This window comes from Antennarius striatus, chromosome 11 (assembly GCF_040054535.1).
Source record: "Antennarius striatus isolate MH-2024 chromosome 11, ASM4005453v1, whole genome shotgun sequence".
NCBI lineage: Eukaryota > Metazoa > Chordata > Actinopteri > Lophiiformes > Antennariidae > Antennarius > Antennarius striatus.
In genome coordinates this window covers 17,886,968-17,904,763 of record NC_090786.1, presented here as the reverse complement: position 1 = coordinate 17,904,763, position 17,796 = coordinate 17,886,968, and the positions used below count along the sequence as shown (strand labels likewise).

Sequence of the window (17,796 nt, the reverse complement as noted above, 5' to 3'; positions counted from 1 at the left end):
CAATTTTCTCCTTCTGCCAGTCTGCACCCCGCCGAAATAGCTCAGTTGGGAGAGCGTTAGACTGAAGATCTAAAGGTCCCTGGTTCGATCCCGGGTTTCGGCACAGTGGTAGCAAACCTTTCAACGAAATTCCCTCGGGCTCCTTGGAGTTTCTGGTGGTTTACACAACAGTTTTATCAATTTTTACGTAGATCTTGCGTTATTGATATTTCCATTGAAATCTATTGGTCAAGGTAAATCTCAGTGGTAATTATTTTTTCCGTAGCATTACTGACAAACAATACAGCCTACATTCATAATATTAATATAAATTAACTACGACGTTAGTGAGTGAGTGTATGTCTCCGTGTAGCTCAGCGGTGCACTGGCGTCGCCCGGAGTTTGCCCCGCATCACGCCCTCAGTCAGCTGGGATAGACTCCCAGCTCCCCGTGACCCGCGCAAGCGGATGAAGCGTTCAGGAAAAACTGAAAAAAATATTCCAAATTGCAGAAAAATTTCATTTGTTCCAAATCGCCTTCTGAAATCAATGGTTCTACCCTACGATAGTTTGAATTTTTTTAAACTTTTTTTTTTTTTCGTTTTCCGCTTTTGTTCTGAAAATCTAGCCGGAACTTTTGCTCATTTCCTGGCCAAGGCGGAACAGGAGGGCGGGGATTGCAACAACTGATGCACACGCGAAAGCGGAAGTCGATGGATGGATTTGTTGTGTGATGTTCCTGAGTTGTTGTGCTATGTGTCAAAATATTCACTTCGTGACGTTGGATTAACTCTCGTATAAATTAAATTTAGATATTATTTTTTTTACCGTTTCCTTAGCAAAAAAGTTGTCAACTCACTTACAAGTGATACCGTAACAAGCACCGGGAGACTAATGTCGGCCGAACCGAGCACGAGTGACGCCAGTGGGAACAGTGAAATTATTAAAAACTACCACAAGCAGGCGTTTGAGTACATATCAAACGCACTGCGGATTGACGAAGAGGACTCAGGTTTGTTTGTTGTGTTGAGGAGTTCGCATGTGACGTTCATGACATCCTCTGACAACCCACCTCCTTTCTGGTGACAGGAGACAAGGAGCAGGCGGTCCGGTGGTACAAGGCCGGGATCGCCGAGCTGGAAAGAGGCATCGCAGTACCGCTGACGGGACGGGGTAACACACAAACTACTACCAGTATGAACGTGATGTGGATGTGTGAACGGTTGTGAATAAGCAGGCAACAGGATGACTCGAATACTGTAGTTTTCTGTCCTTTATTTGGTGTCCTGTAACCTATATACATTTCGTCTCCTGAATTCCTGCTTCTGCATCTCCGCTCCCTCAGCAGTGCAGCGCACCATTCTTTTTAGGCTAACATATACATACATATATTTATATGTATAGCAAATATAACATCTGGAATTTAAATTTAACCTGGAGCACAAATTCATCTAAGAAATTCAACACAAGTTGTTTGGAAACAATTGATATTTACAATATAATACATTTCTGGAAGACAGCATAAAGCAAGTCAAACAGTGACACCTGTGAACAACACAAAATGACTCTTGCTTAACAAAATATTTCTAATATTCAAAAACAACAACATACCTGTAGGAGACAAACATTTAGTCTCCTCGATTCCTGCTTCTGCACCTCCTCTAATAAACATAAATAATAAATATTACAAATTTTTCCTCCACTGTCTTTGTGGCATTTTTAGTTCCATTTTTTTGGCTCCAGACTGGAACGACCAATTGTGTCTGTTGGCGCCAAACTTTTACATCACTACAATAAACTCATAAAAGAATGCCAAAGACAAAATAACACTGCAAGTAACATAAGAACATCATCTGCTGTCATGTACTCGGGGTTACAATGAAAATAGCTCAGGTTTAAAGGCTAAATAAGAAAATAGCGTAGCAGAGCTCTCACACACAACCTACCCTCAGCAACGCAGCGCATCATTGAGGGATAGATGGGAGGAGCTACAGAAGCACAGGAGATACAGAAGCCACGAAGTGCGTACAAGGCAAGCTTTGCGGTAAACACGAAAGAAAATAACAAAAACAATGCCTTGATACGATTCACATAAACCCAACATTAATAAATGAAGAAACGCTCAAAAATAAAAAAACATTTTAACTCTATTACAGATGATTGTAGTAACTACACTCATTTTATTTTCAGGAGCTCAGTATGAGCGAGCAAAGAGACTTCAGGATAAAATGGTGGCAAATCTGACCATGGCAAAGGACAGGCTGACTCTTCTAGGTCTGTATCTTCTTGTCTGACTCACACCCTGACAGTTAGACTCTCTTCTGAAGGACAGAGCTGTTCTTGTTCAACAGAGGGTGGGCTGGCATCTAAAGAGAGAGCTGACCCACAGAGGCCTTCTGATCGTGTACTTCCAATCCCAAAGCCTGCACCAAAAACACAGCCCGCAGGTCGAGGTGTGTCCAAGCCCTCAACGGCTGTCAGACCCTCATCTGGACCCAGCGCCTCAAAGGTGATATTTCTTCATTATACATTTAAAGCTGGTTGCAGAATTACTCAATCCACACAATCTGTTTGTCCATCCATCCATCTTCAACTATTTATCTGGGGCTGGGTCGCAGGGACAACAGTCTCAGCAGGGATGCCCACATTTCCGTCTTTCTAAACCTCTCTGTCAGCTCTTCCGGAGGGATCCCAAGTCATTCCCAGGAGGGCTGAGAGCCATTGTCCCTCCAGTGTGTCCTAGGTCTTCCCCAAGATCTCCTCTCGGTAGTACATGCCAGGAACACCTCCACAGGGATCCGGAACAGATGCCTGAGCCACCGCAGCTGGCTCGGCTCAAAGTGGAGGAACAACGGCTCTACTCCGAGTTCCTCCCTGGTGATTCCTCACCCTATTACTAAGGGTGTGGCCAGCCACCCCACAGAGGAAACTCATTTCAACTGCTTGTATCTGGGATCTTGTTCTTTTGTTCATGACCCACAGCTCATGACCATAGGTAAAAATAGGAACATAGATTGACCAATTGAGAGCTTTGTTTTTCAACTCAGCTCTTTCTTCACCAGGACAACCCCAAGATACTTAGGCCCCGGCCACACAATGACTGATTTTTTGAAAACGCAACTTTTCTGTTGCGTTTACGCCTTCCGTCCACACGGCAACGCAGATATCCAGAACGAAAACGCAACTTTTTAAAAACACTGGCCGAGGTGGGTTTTTTTAAAAACGCGTTGTCGTGTGGACGGCCTATCCGCGACTTTTTAAAAACGCTGACGTCTTGCCTGCGACGAAAACCACTGTGACGTCATATTTATGGGCCGTGTGTTGTGACAACAAAACACGGAGGATTCCTATTGGATAAAATTTGACTCAATACTTCCACCACATGGTTTGGCATGCTTATAGCCGTCTTCGAAAACGCACTGGTGCGTTAACGTGTGGACGGAGATTTTTTTAAAAACACTGTCGTGTGGACGCGAATCGTGCACCAGTGCACGCTGAAGTTCCAGGTTCGATGAGGCCACCAGGACAACATTGTCTGCAAAAAGCAGAGAGGAAATCCTTTGGTCCCTAAACCAGACTTCCTCCTGGTTGCGTCTAGAAATTCTGAACACAAATAATATGAAGAAAACCGGTGATAGAAGGCAGCCCTGCCAAAGTCCAACATGCACCTGGAACAAGTCTGACTAACTGCTAGCAATGCAAACGAAGTTCTGGCTTCGGTCATACAGGGACCGGACAGCTCTCAACAAAGGAACCCGAACCCCATAGTCCCGAAGCACTCCCCACAAGTTACCATGAGGGACACGATTGAATGCCTTCTCCAGATCCATAAAACACATGTGGACTGGTTGGTCAAACTCCCATGAAGCCTTGAGCACTCGATGGAGAGTGTAGAGCTGGTCCAGTGTTCTGCGACCGAGACGAAAATTGCATTATTCCTCCTGAATCCGCTGTTCAACTATAGGTCTAATCCTCCTCTCCAGTACCCTGAAATAGACTTTTCCTGGGAGGCGAAGGAGTGTAATCCTCCTATAGTTGGAACACACTCTCCGGTCCACTTTTTTGAAAAGAGGAACACCACCCTGGTCTGTCAATTGAGACATACTGTTCCCGACTGCCATGTGATATTACAGAGATGTGTCAACCGTGACAATCCCTGCACATCCAGAGACTTGAGGTACTCGGGACAAATCTTGTCCACTCCATAGACAATGAGTTTGTTTTATTTGCAAAATACATTCCATGAGCTTTTTGTCATGATAAGATCACACAATAACCTGACTAGATAACAGATTTATTCATTATTCATTTTCATTTTCCTCTGCTGTATCCGCCACAGCGGGTCACAGGGAGCTGGAGCCTATCCCAGCTGGCATAGGGCGTGAGGCGGGGGACACCCCGGGAACGACGCCAGTGCGCCGCGGAGCCACACACTAAGACAGACAAACACGCACACACACACTCACTCCTACGGGCAATCTGGGACCGGCCAATTAACCTGAAGCACATGCTTCCTCTAGCAGCTACTGCGGTCTCAGAATCATTCAGCTCCCTGAGTGTTGCTCCTTATAAGAGGCACACTGATAAATCAGGTCGTTCTGGAACTCTGCCAAGCTTCATTTGCTTGAAATCCCACACCTTCACCACTGCTGACCTCAAAACTATCCAGATAAGACACAGAAGTTTTGAGATGCTGTTTTGAAGACAGATAAAATAAACTAACTTTTAAGGCTTGTGGATCAGCGGTATGTCTGCAAAAGGAAGAATGAAACATCTGCTGGAACAAACACCACAGATCCCTCCTTGACATCATGTTTGCAGCAGATTAAAGCAGCTAAAGGGTCTCTGAAGTACCACAGATGTTTGTCATTAAGGTTGAATAATTTTGAGGCAGCAGTTGTCAGTAAAAGTAGAATTTTGCGATGCATTTGGGGAAAATGCTTGCGAATTTCAAGCTTTCTAAGCCAGTACTCGGTGATATGTTTACTGCAAACAGGAAAATAACAGTGATTGAGTGGTTTGGCTGCCAGCTGTAGTTTCCCGGTTCTATGCTTCTTTAACTTTCCTGATTCTGGTGGTGTGTTTTGATGTTTTATTCCTGCAAAGGTAACTCCACGGGTGGGGAAAGTTCAGAGTGGAAAACCTGCAGCTGTGAAACCAGCACCGAAGAGGGAGTTAAAAAACTTTAAGAATGTGGACAGCAAACTCGCCAACTTGATTCTGAATGAAATTGTTCACAGGTATGTAAAAGCAGTGCTGTCAGTAATAGGTAGACTCGCTGTAACCCTTCACTGAGGTTCCCAAAGTTCCCTTTATGAACTTTGTAGTGGAACGTCTGTATCATTTGAAGACATTGCGGGACAGGAATTGGCCAAACAAGCACTCCAGGAGATTGTTATCCTTCCTGCCTTGAGACCAGAGGTGACTTTTTGTTTCCCCTTAACTTATTTCTCCTTTTTTAGATTAATATAGCATTTAAAACATTTTTTTTTTGCATTTTACATGTTCAGCTCTTTACCGGTCTCAGAACTCCAGCACGCGGTTTGCTGTTATTTGGCCCACCTGGAAATGGGAAAACTATGCTGGTAAGTGAAATGATTCTTTGGAAATAAGAATCCAGTTTGTTCAAATCAATCAGTGTTTATAACCTGCAGACGTTGAGTCTCCACCTTTACTCCATCTCATCAGGCCAAAGCAGTCGCGGCTGAGTCTAGTGCTACTTTCTTCAACATCAGTGCTGCCAGTTTGACCTCTAAATATGTGAGAAACCACTTTGTGCTGTTTTTCATGGAGTACAGTGAGGTTAGTTTGGATGTGACCTTCTGAACTTGACCTGTTTTCATTGCTGCAGGTTGGTGAGGGTGAGAAACTTGTGCGTGCACTGTTTGCAGTCGCCAGAGAATTGCAGCCCTCCATCGTCTTCATAGGTTCTATTCCTTACAACGTGGACTGAATGTTCTCCAAACACCAACTTTTATCCCCCAAAGATTCTCATTATTTTTTTCTTTTATATCCAGATGAGGTTGACAGCTTGCTATGTGAAAGGCGAGAGGGAGAACACGATGCCTCTCGGCGATTAAAAACCGAGTTCCTTCTTGAGTTTGATGGGGTAAGAGCAGTTGTGGCGGCTGTTGCGTCATGACCTCTGACGTCAGATCCTGCTCCAGCTTTAGTGTTGAAGCTGCTGGTTTTGTGTTCACAGCAGCCCGTCTGTGTTTCAGGTGCAGTCCGGAGGGGAAGACCGGGTGCTTGTCATGGGAGCAACCAACAGGCCTCAGGAGCTTGATGAAGCTGTGCTCAGGTACAGTTGCACAAATGTTTTCATTTCCTACCAGCAGTGTTCTTGTTAGCGTGCGTCCTTGCATTTTTGACACACATTTTTGACAGGGACGCACAATCATCAGACAATGTACTTCCCTGGGATGCAAGCTTTAAATAATTACAATTAAAAAATCTATCTACTTTTTTCCACGATATACTATTGGGAAAAATGCACTTCCGTTCAACAAAAATATTCACATTTTTTCCATTTTCTCCTCTTAAATTTTGAACCAAGAAATTGCCATCATGTTTTGATCTCATGGGAGTTTCTCGGCTCGTGATTCACCTGTGTGATTCAACCTTATGAAAATCGACCAAACGGCACACGACGTCCACTTGTTTTACATGCTTCAGTGAGAGCGAGGAGTTAGTTTGACGGATAAAGAATTAGAAGAAGCCAAGCAAAAACCAGCAAAAATCCGAACATTTTTATTGCAATGTTTCCATGGCTGAGGCACGGCTAAATGTCAGCACCAAAGAAAAAATTATGAGGGTGCAGCTTACAAAAAATCTGCATGTGAAGAAGGCTCTTTCAGCTTTGTGTAGTTTCCCCAGGATTATTGAGTGAAAAGCAAAACTTAAAAACAACCTGTTAAAAAACAAAATAAAACGCTACCTGCATCAATAGATATATCAAAAAATGATATATCCACAGCAAATACGCTCTGATTCATAAAGCGCCATGTGTGACTTCACACCTGGCATGATTGACAGAGTAATTGACCTATCCTGAGTCATATTGGATTGTCAACCCTAATAAGGGCGTGGTCATACCCAAGGTGGAGTTCGTGTTCAGGCTACGATAGCAGTGTGTGGTAATGACCTGGCTCAGAGCTGCACACTGAAAGTTCCTCACAAGCTGTTGAAGGCAGCTAGCATTTGGCTAACTAGTTAACTCTGCTTCAGTCGTGTGTGTGCGTGTGTGTGTGTCCGTATAAGGCTTATCCTCAGCGTCATAGTGAACACATAACCAGTTTCATAGCAGATAAGGACATTACTAAATCAGAACTGTGGTCTGTTTTTTTATAAATGAAAGCAGCTTTAGCTCTTCTAAGTAATCTCAGAGCTGCGTGGATCCAAATCGACCACATTGCTTAACAAACAGCCTCAGCTTTTATGATAGATACTCACTGTCACCAGTCAAGGTTGTTCAATTGACCTAGTGTGAAATAATCCAGGCAGAAATCAAGAGATGAATATATTACTCATTCCCAGTCTTGTGAGAGACAAAGGCTGGGAATGGAGGTGGATACACGCGCGTGCACGCACGCACGCACACACACACACAGACACACACACACACACACACACACACACACACACAGAGAGAGCAGTTGCTTATGAGTATGAGTAAAGTGCCACATTGATACATTTGTCCTAGTCACTGTGACGTAGGTTAGTGGACGGAGATCAAGTATTGACTTAGACCAGCAGCTAACAGTTCAGTATACTTAACAAATACAATACCTTTGGTTTTGCCTCTCGAGTAACATCCCATGTTTCATTAGACTGTGTAAGCTTAGCTCCCCGGTGTTGTTAGCGATCTTTCATTGTCTGTGATGATTATGATTGTTGGGAAACAAAGCCTTAATTACCTCCTGTCCGTAATCATCTGTTGTTGTCTCCACTGATTTTTGTCTCATTTGGTAACGCTGTGTGTTTTTCTCCGGCCGCGTCTCATCGTGTTGGCTGAGTGAGAAAGCAGCTCCACGCTTAGCGCAGAAAAATCAACAGTTATATTATGAAAAACAAGAATGAAAAACAGGAGACAAATAAAAGCGAAATACGTAGTAACAAAGTTACTCAAGGGTAATAAAGTTCCAGACTAAGATAGATCTGATGGTAGCATGCGTGTGTTCACGTGGTGCATGTAAACAAAACACACGTGAACCTGAGGCGGGAGGGTGGTGATGATGGAGAGCTCAGAGGCACACCCATTAACACAGAGCGCTTCGGGCTGGAAGTGATATTACCAATATTAAATCAAAGATAACGAGGATCACAAATCGGTTTGGGTCAAAGACCTTTCAAATAGAGTGTAGTTGGACATCTGGCAGATGAATGACAGGAATTGAAAAAAAGCATAATATGGGACCTTTAGCATTGTGATAAAAATGTGTCATTTTATTCTTTTTTTCTTTTCACTGTTATGACGTCGTTATTAATAAAATCATTAAAACTCAATCCTTGTAAATGGCTTCTATATTACTTTTGGGATGCATAAACGTCATGTACAAATTTATTTGAAGCACATCCCAGGGATGCACTAAAATGAACTCTGTATCCGCTCATCTTGATTATTCTTGTGTACGAATCTAACAGGCGCTTTGCAAAAAGAGTTTACGTGGCATTGCCGGATGTAAAGGTACTCTGTCTGTCTTCACCATGATTATCTGTTTTGTTGGCTTTGAACTGTAAATGTTGCAACGTTTTTTTAATCCATCTCCCCTCTAGACAAGATTTACATTGCTGAAAAACCTTTTGGAAAAGCATGGGAATCCACTGAGCCAAAATGAGCTCTCTAGTCTCGCAAAGTGAGGTTTTTTTCTATACATTATCTAACTTTAGTATCATTACATTTTTGTTAAATTGCATTAATCTTGGATTTGCACCTCGATAGAGCGACTGCAGGATATTCAGGAAGTGATCTCACTTCGTTAGCCAAAGATGCTGCACTAGGACCTATCAGAGGTTTGTCTTCCTCACATAATCATGTGGTTTGTGCTTATTTTACCTGGAAGAGCTGAACTTTTATTTAACATGAGAAAATCCTTTCTTCCAGAGTTGGGATTGGACCAAGTCCGAAGTATGGATGCTCGTGAGGTAACACTTTTCAAGCACCATGAGTGCTTCTTTTAGCTATTATAATGTAATAGTAGTTATTTGTGTAGTTATACTTTGTTGGGGATTAAGGTTCTAGCTGGAACAACACTGACCGTACACGAAACAAAGGTTGCACTCAAGTCTTTTATTTTCAAAGGTCAATGAAGTTGACAGATCTGGATGAGTGCCAATGATGTATGCCGTTGGTTCTGAAGACAGGAAAACAATAACAATATTCATTCGTTCATTCATCATCAACCGCTTCATCCGCTGTGTCGGGTTGCAGGGAGCTGGAGTCTATCCCAGCTGAGGGCGTGAGGCGTGGGAAACTCTGGGCGCGACACCAGTGTACCGCAGAGCCACAGAGACACAGACAAACACACAGTCACTCCTACGGGCAATTTGGAACGGCCAATTAACCTGAAGTACAGTACATGGTTTTTGCAAACTCTTTACAGAGCGGGACGCGAACCTGGAGCCGCCATGCTGTGCGGCGACAGCGCTACCTGCTGTGCCACTGTGCCGCCCCACAATTACAAAATTGTGTCCAATAAACAATAACTTCCAATCATGAAATTAGTCAAGTGTATGATTAAAATAACATTAGTCAAACTCCAAATTAAATTCCCAATAAATTCCACTCCATGAATAAAGGCTTCTTATATTGAACTATCAAAGACACACAGCATGCCTCACAAGCGTCCAGCTGCATGTGCTGGAGACAAAGTCTTGCCCATTCACACCTGTATTTATAGGGGAGACAATGATCAACAGGAAGAACTTCTACCACCGTGTGGAGTGGAATGGGAATATAGTTTGTATGTTATTGTTGTAATTTCTAACATACCTTATATCTATTTTCACAGATGCGGAACATCAATATGAAAGATTTTGAGAATTCCCTGAAGCGCATTAAGACCAGTACCAGCTCATCGACTTTGAATATGTACGTCAAGTGGAACAAAGATTTTGGTGACACAACAGCCTTTTAACAGTTTGAAAATTAAATTTAAAAAAAATCCCCACGTTTGTCTGTGTGGTTACAAAATATGAAGTAAATGAACTTGAAATGAACAGCCTTGACCAGACACCACAAAGGTCTGGCTAAGAAACATTATATAGGATCACTGTGACATTTGGGAAAAGTATTGCTGCAATTCCTGTTTTTGGGACAACTTTGAGACGTATGAGTTTCTTCACTGTATTAAAACACATCTAAAACACTGCGGTTTGTAGGTTATTGTTGTAATTTCTAACAGCTTTCCCCGGATTTATGGAGCAAATAAGTTACATGGTTTCTTCAGTAATTTCAGGGAGGCGGATTAATCTGGAGACAGGGCGTATGTATTTTCGAATGATGATTTTACCATTGCGAACCTCAAGATTGTCTCTGACTACAGACACCATACCTGGTGTGGACATTATACTCTACTGTATATCTCGTTTCAAGGTGTGACTGATTTCATGTGACAAGATTTAAATACCTGCATTCACAAGGTCATTATTTCATTTGTTTCTCTGATGTGTGCTAAAACTTGACAGATCACAGGTCTACTCAAGCAGCTATGAATACAGCATTTGATTTTAGAATAATGTCTATTCATTATTTCATTCAAATATTCCACTGTTTGGTGAAGTTTTGTAAACCTATTTTAAAAATTAAATATATTAATCCACCTGAGAAAAGGTGTGTTATCACCAGCTAATAAAAGAATGTAAAAACAGGAATCCAACTTCTCAGGTTCAAGGGCCACATTCTGTCTTTGAACAGTGCTCCAGGAGATACTCAAGCCCATAAAGCCATGTTGTAAATATTATCTTAAAACACAGTAAACATAAGATAAATTTAAAAACTTGATTTAAAAAAAGATGAAACCCCAGAAGGATAAAGGCAACCAAAATAATTGTGGTCTGGCCTGAGTGACTTTATGATCACGAAGACACATAGAATTCTGTAAAGTCGGTTATGGCTGGTAGTTTTTATTTCACATGACGGGGTATGTGAAAAGGTGGGAAGGCCAAGTATGAAGCTCCCTTGGGCTGCTGTGATCCATTAATCTTATGGTGCAGAGAGACAGTGCTACCCAAACACCACCACAGACAGGATGCCTTCAGCTACAGCCCTGAAACTCATCATTTTGAACGGTCAGAACCAAACATTTACGTGCCTAAATTAATTGCTGATTGAATAACTGACTGATGAAATTTGTTATATTTTAAGAGATTCTGCTTCTATTAGTTTACAGTACTTAAATTTTCCACTGGCCACTGAAAGATTACTTGGATACAGAATATCAGCTGAGACTAAAAAGTATTTGTTTAACTTGTCTATTTCCATCTATTGCCCCAAAATCATAATTTTAACAACAATGTTACGTTTTTAATGAGTATTAACATTAATATCCAATATTGATTCCGTTGTTTCCATCCAATTTTCCTGTACATCAGCCAAGTTAACAATCAAGTTTTATTTATATAGCGCTTAATCATGGCAGCAAACATTTCTAAGCGCTTTAACAGACAGAGAAACCCAACTGAACCCTCCAGAGCAAGCATAAGTGACAATGGCGGGGAAAAACTCCCTCGATGAGGAAGAAACTCCAGGCAGGACCCAGACTCTTTTGAGCGGCCATCCGCCTCGACCGGTTGAGTGGAAAAGAAATCAAAGGAAGATAAGAACAGCATCAGAGAGAGAGACACAGAGAGACACAGAGAGTGACAGATAGGCCAGATAGAGACTGTCAATATGGTTAAGGTTGCTTAAGTCAGGGCACAATTACAGCTGCGTGGATGACTGTATGGTGGCATGGAGGAAGAAAAGAAGCAGGACCCAAGCCGATGGATAGTTGAAGGGTGGTACTGGTGGGCTTGGAGGAGAAGGTCCACAGCACATGGAGAGATGGGGGTGATACTGGTGGGCTCGGAGGTGCAGGTCGACAGAGGAAGGTCCACGGCGGATGGGCGGATGAGGGGTGGAACAGTAAGATGATACGAAGGAAGAGAGGCAGCAGGACCCCAGTCGATGGTTAGGTGAGGGGTGATACTGGTGGATGGGAGGTGCAGGTCCACAGCAGATGGTCCACAGCGGATGGGTGGATGAGGGGTGGAACAGTATGGTGGCGCGGAGGAAAAAGGAAGCCGGACCCCAGCCAATGATTAGGTTAGGGCTGGTACTGGTGGGATGGGAAGAGCAGGTCCATAGCAGATGGGTGGATGAGGGGTGAACCTGAGAAAAACCTGTGAGGACTCAGAGCACAGAGACTCCAGGGAAAAAGTTTAGTTAGTAGGTGTGAGGAGACTTGGAGAGTGAGATCAGAGAAGAGGAGGAGTAACAGAGATGGTTGGAGAGAAGGAGGAGGAGAGAGGAACTCATTGAGTCTGGATGTTGAGTCTCCAGCAGTGTAGGTCTATATGAATATAAACGTAGTAACCTAAGTTGCCATTAATTGTAAAATTTATGAAAAAGAAAAGTTTTAAGTCTAGTCTTAAATAGTGAGAGGGTGTCTGCCCCCCGAACTGAGGTAGGGAGGTGGTTCCACAATTTGCTTGACAGCAAAAGGCTCTAGCTCCCGTCCTACTTTTGTAAATTCTAGGAACCACCAGTAGGCCAGTATGTTGAGAGAGTAATGCTCTAGATGGATTATAAGGAACTAAAAGTTCCTTCAGATAGGTCGGTGTCTGGCCACGAAGGGCTTTGTAAGTGAGGAGGAGTATTTTAGAATCTATCCTAGCTTTCACAGGAAGCCAGTGCAGAGAAGCCAACACAGGAGAAAATATGGTCCCTGGCACTGGTCCTGGTCAGAACACGGGCGGCAGCATTCTGAATTAGTTGAAGAGTCTTCAGCGACTTTTTGGGGCAACCTGAAAAAAGTGTGTTACAGTAATCTAGTCTGGAAGTGATGAAAGCGTGGATTAATTTCTCTGCATCACTCCGTTTTAAAATATGCCTGATTTTAGCAATGTTTCGGAGATGGAAAAAGGCTGTTCTAGAAACCTGCTTAATGTATGTGTTAAACGAGAGATCTTGATCAAAGATGACACCTAGGTTCCTCGCAGTGGTTTTGGTCTCAAACGTGATGCCATCCAATGTTATTACATCACTTGGCACGACATCCCTGACAGTTTTTTGGCCGAGCACAACAACCTCAGTTTTATCAGAATTGAGATGCAAAAAGTTATTGGTCATCCAATCTTTAATCCCTTTGATACATGCCTGTCATTTGCACAACTGGCTGACTTCGTCAGGTTTAATTGAGAGATATAATTGCGTATCATCGGCATGACAATGGAAGTTGATGGAGTGTTTCCTTATCAAATTACCCAGAGGAAGCATGTACAAGATAAACAGTATTGGACCAAGAACCGAGCCTTGAGGAACTCCATAACTAACTGTAGTTGGCTGAGAGGAGTTGTTATTAACGTGAACAAACTGGGAATGGTCAGTTAAATAGGACTTAAACCACGTCAGTGCTGATCCCTTAATACCAATTGTTTGGTCCAGTTGTGCCAGAAGAATATTGTGGTCAATTGTGTCAAACGCCGCACTAAGGTCCAAGAGAACCAGTATAGAAACAAGTCCTCTGTCTGACTACTAGTGCCCTGTAGTCTTATGTAAATAATAAACCTTAAATTATTGAGATTATGAACAATTATTCTTGATGGTTCCATAACCAAATGTGTTCCTATGATAGATTCAATACCAGGTTAGACATTACCAAGTGTTTAAGTCACATAGCTGAAAGGGTAAACTGAAATCCTTATTTTTTGCATTTAAAAAGACAAGGGATCTGTTTCACGCAGCAGTTTTTACAAACCCTGAATAAAATCTGTGCCTCTGGGTTGACTTACCCTAAGCTTGTAAACCCAGGGTTTCGGGTTTCAGAAAGGCTGTTCAGTGTTAGTTTTATCAACCCAGGCTATGTTGACCCACAGTTAAGCAGGTGCGACACCACTCTAATAAACTATCATCAATGGATTCGACAATTCACCATGACCACAGACACATTAACGCTCCGCATACTTTGCGACAGTATAAGTACAGATTTTAATCCATGCATATGAAAATTTTTGGAAGAAAGGATCAGGGCTGTGGCTGCAAAAAAGGGAGGTGGCATGGTAGTCAGTGAAACCCATTTAAACTTCTTAATTTTATTTAATAAAAGTGTAAATCAGCATATGCACGTTACAAAAATAGTTGAGAAGAATATTAAAAAATAGTTAAGAATATTCAAACCCATGCATATACCTATCTTTTATAAGAACTGAAATCAAGAACTGACGTCTAGCCATTTTGCATGGTTTCCTTGATAATAGCCAAAACTACTTTAGTTCTTACATCAATAGCTGCTTAGAACAGCTTTTAGGCATTCCAAGTTTTATTTCCTGTCTGTTTTAGTCACATGATACACATGTGTTGTTCACCTCTAATAGAGGAAATAATATGAAGAACAACACAACGATATCACAGGCCCTCAGGAATCATCCTGAGGTGACATAGGCAGTGGAAACGGGCTTTCAGTAGTTCTATAGCCATCTCTACCCCTGCCTCTTGTCCTCCAGTGAGCCCAGCTGAAGTTCTGTTGAAGGCCTGGGTCAGCATCAGGGGGTCTGGTTGCCATGGTTAACCCCTGTCCTCCAGATAAAAGCCATCAAAGTTTCCCGTGCTGTACAGTGTATATATTAGAGTATATTAGGGACAGAGAAAAGTGAGTTATTGCAAACCTTTATGCTACCTACCACGTTACAGTCTGTTGCTCAGGTAAGACTTCACATCTGTGAATCATGAACTGACCCAGACCATTTTACCTCCACATCAGAAATGTAGTCTGCAGCATCACATATAATCTGATTTTAGTTTATCTATGATGCAGTCTTTAATATGTTGAAACGGTAGTCAATCTACATGTAACTGCACATTTATGCTGTGACTGGACTTCCTATTCTCATCCTTTACTTCATTATGTGAGGGAGCCTTGATGGGAATGCGGGTGCCGTCTATGCCAATTACATTGGGAAATCCTATAATAAAGTTACTAATCCAATTCTGAGGTTGCAGCACAATGTCATTAACAGAATATAATTTCAAAATCATTAAGCAGATTTCTACATCATTGTCCTGCGATCCTGTGGAGCTCCTCCTTGATGAATCTGATGGGTACATCAGATTCACATGACAAAATGCGCCAATCACGGTACATATTTGCATCACGTGAATACATGCATACCCGCTTGTACGATGGCGACTACATGGACAGAAATACAGTGCCTGCCATCTGATTGTAAGAGGCCATTTGATCCGCTTGTCTTAGATCAAATGTAAGCAATCATATCTCCGGTTTTCCGCAGTCAATCGGCTCCAAATGAAAGCCAAAAGACAGTTTCACATCTATACTGTTACATAAACATGCGCACAGCAATCCATGTGACAGACTTTATTTGTTACGAATAGTTTAAAAACGTTATGCGATCTGATCACGGTGGTGTGATCATAGGGCTGTAAGGGTTAAACAGCTAAATTGTGAGATTCGTCTAAGCTTACCAACAAGCCACAGGTACTTAAAATTGACACAAGTGACGGTCCAATAATGGTCAGAAACAAAGATTTTACCCCAAGACTACAAACTTGATTAAAAGAGAATGAAAACAACAACACAAACACCAACGGACCTATCAGGTCTCAATTACCTACATGAGCACTGCAGGACGGCCAGGACGACCAAGCTCACACAGCAAACATAAACATAAACCAAAAGACAAGGGATAAAAATGTGAAGGCTGTGCAAAAATTACCACTACACACACAAACTAAGGGGAGTGTGGAGCTGAAGCGAGGACCCCCAACCACCAATAGCTCCACAGTCCGAACAGTCCCACTGTCACCGGCACCGCAGCACTCATGCAAACGAAAGGACAATTGAAAACATGTTAAAAGTTAGCAAGACTGCTGCCACAGTCCAGTATATTGTCTTGGGGGTAAAGTAAATACAAGCCTAGAAGAATTACATGAACTACAAAAGAGCACAACAACCTAAGAAACAAAATGCAGCTGAATAAAACAATGAAGACAAAATGATGAAACAAAAATATAAAACTAAATTATAGACACAGGCAGTCTGTCTATAATGAAAGAAAACAGGTTAAATAAATAATGCTTCTGCCAGATAAACTAATTTGTACACAAAAAGAAATTGGCCTTTTATCTCCTCTGGAATAACCCTTTCCAGGAATCCACCTGTGTGAGCAGGAGGGAAGCCACTGAACAAAACTAGTGACGTGACGCTGGAGATCGAAGCTCCGAAGCTTGTGCCGAACAGGAGAGGGGCGTTCCCGCGAAGCGCGAATCGAGGCTTGCTTCATTGATGGGAGGACCTGTAAATGATGACGTCCAAAGCCTCGCCGGCAGTGAGGCTTCGGGCGTGTCTTCTGTATGGACGCTCCCATCACGGGAACGCCCCGCTACGTGGCCGATACCATGTGACTAATTCGGCAAGCGACACACGCTCCAACACCGATGTAAAGCGATCACACTCCATTCAGAATGTGGTTGTATGGTGGAGAGTTGTGGTTAGATAGTGTGGAGACAGTTAGGAATTTAGATGGCGTTAGATATATTCTGGAGCGAGGTATAGATAGTGTGGAGAGAGTCAGTTTAGGAGATTCAGGAAATGGAACCTGCCACAGTGGAGAAAATGTTGTTTCTAAATAAAAACCAATGATGTCACCAAGCATAATCACTGGCCATACCTCAATGTTACAGAAACACAATCACTGTCCCAACCCCAACCACCCTCCCCTCACTGTACATGTTTATTTGGACATGAGGAAAAAGAAAATCACTTTCCATAGTGCTGGTGTCACGGTTCCACGTGGCAGGGAGAGGCCAAGCTGGTGGGTGGAGCCACGGCTCCACACCTGAAGCTCATCCACACCCCCATTCTGATCGTGCACACCTGAACATTGTTTGGTGTCATTGTCTTGAGGCTTTTTAAGCCAGGGGTTTTGTCAGAGCCGGTGCTGGTTTGTTTTTCTGAAGTTTGGTCCTGTAAGTCTGTTTTGTTTTTCTGCCTTGGTCTGCCGGAGTCTGGTTTGCATCTTGCCTGTGTAGTTGTTACTTCTTGATTAAAGGTATGGACATAACTGGTCTCTTCAGTGTTCTGCATTTGGGTCCAAACCCCTACCCCCTTGACAGCTGGTGTGTGTGTAATACAAACAAGCAAACCTTAGTTTGGGAACACTGTAGTCATCGAACAAATCTGAATTCGAACAAAATTTTTTAAACTTTTTTGTCTTGGAAGTCGAACAAAATTTGGAAGTTGAACGCAAAACAAAGCCTTTTTCTCGCCACCAGGCATGTGAAAAGTCTAGAGAAAATGTGACAGTATTGTGCTTTTTCTTTTGGTTTACTGTTTTCAATAATTTTTCACTTAATTTGCTTTCCATTGCCTATGGTACGAGTTACAGTACCGTAAACTTCTGTCCCAAAGATGACGTTAACTTGCATATTGCGCTAACTGCGGTTCTTTCTCACGTTTGCTTCTTTTACATTTCTTTGATATGTTTCATTACTATACAATTTGATATATAAATGACATAACATGTTGAAAGAAGGTAATTTTCTAGCGTCTTGGAAAGGATTAAGACCATTTACATTATTTGAAATGGGAAAATTGTATT

General features: G+C 42.4%; 1 protein-coding gene, 1 non-coding gene and 1 pseudogene across 3 annotated transcripts; 2 read left to right on the top strand and 1 right to left on the bottom strand.

The window, feature by feature from the left end:
* Nucleotides 1-30: 30 nt before the first annotated feature.
* On the top strand, nucleotides 31-103 carry trnaf-gaa (transfer RNA phenylalanine (anticodon GAA)). Its single transcript has one exon. It is a non-coding gene; the product is annotated as a tRNA-Phe (tRNA).
* A 553-nt stretch (nucleotides 104-656) lies between these two features.
* On the top strand, nucleotides 657-10,346 carry LOC137603602 (spastin-like). Of its 2 annotated transcripts, none has more exons than XM_068327208.1 (16): nucleotides 657-991; nucleotides 1,069-1,152; nucleotides 2,170-2,253; nucleotides 2,331-2,488; nucleotides 5,086-5,219; nucleotides 5,286-5,400; nucleotides 5,490-5,564; nucleotides 5,668-5,739; nucleotides 5,831-5,906; nucleotides 5,997-6,088; nucleotides 6,201-6,280; nucleotides 8,623-8,665; nucleotides 8,755-8,834; nucleotides 8,921-8,991; nucleotides 9,083-9,123; nucleotides 9,990-10,346. In XM_068327208.1, exons 1-16 carry the CDS (start codon nucleotides 874-876, stop codon nucleotides 10,113-10,115), a joined length of 1,449 nt encoding a protein of 482 aa, XP_068183309.1. In that variant the 5' UTR covers nucleotides 657-873; the 3' UTR covers nucleotides 10,116-10,346. The 2 variants fall into 2 exon arrangements, with proteins under 2 accessions (XP_068183309.1, XP_068183310.1); XM_068327209.1 differs by having other exon boundaries at nucleotides 658-991; nucleotides 5,307-5,400.
* A 2,219-nt stretch (nucleotides 10,347-12,565) lies between these two features.
* Nucleotides 12,566-13,456, bottom strand: LOC137603411 (uncharacterized; annotated as a pseudogene).
* Nucleotides 13,457-17,796: the final 4,340 nt, after the last annotated feature.

Coding starts and splice junctions, on each gene's coding strand:
- LOC137603602 (XM_068327208.1), top strand. CDS start 874: ATGTCGGCCGAACCGAGCACGAGTGACGCCAGTGGGAACAGTGAAATT. Junction 2,254..2,330: donor GGACAGGCTGACTCTTCTAG/GTCTGTATCTTC, acceptor CTTGTTCAACAG/AGGGTGGGCTGGCATCTAAA. Junction 5,740..5,830: donor CCAGTTTGACCTCTAAATAT/GTGAGAAACCAC, acceptor TCATTGCTGCAG/GTTGGTGAGGGTGAGAAACT.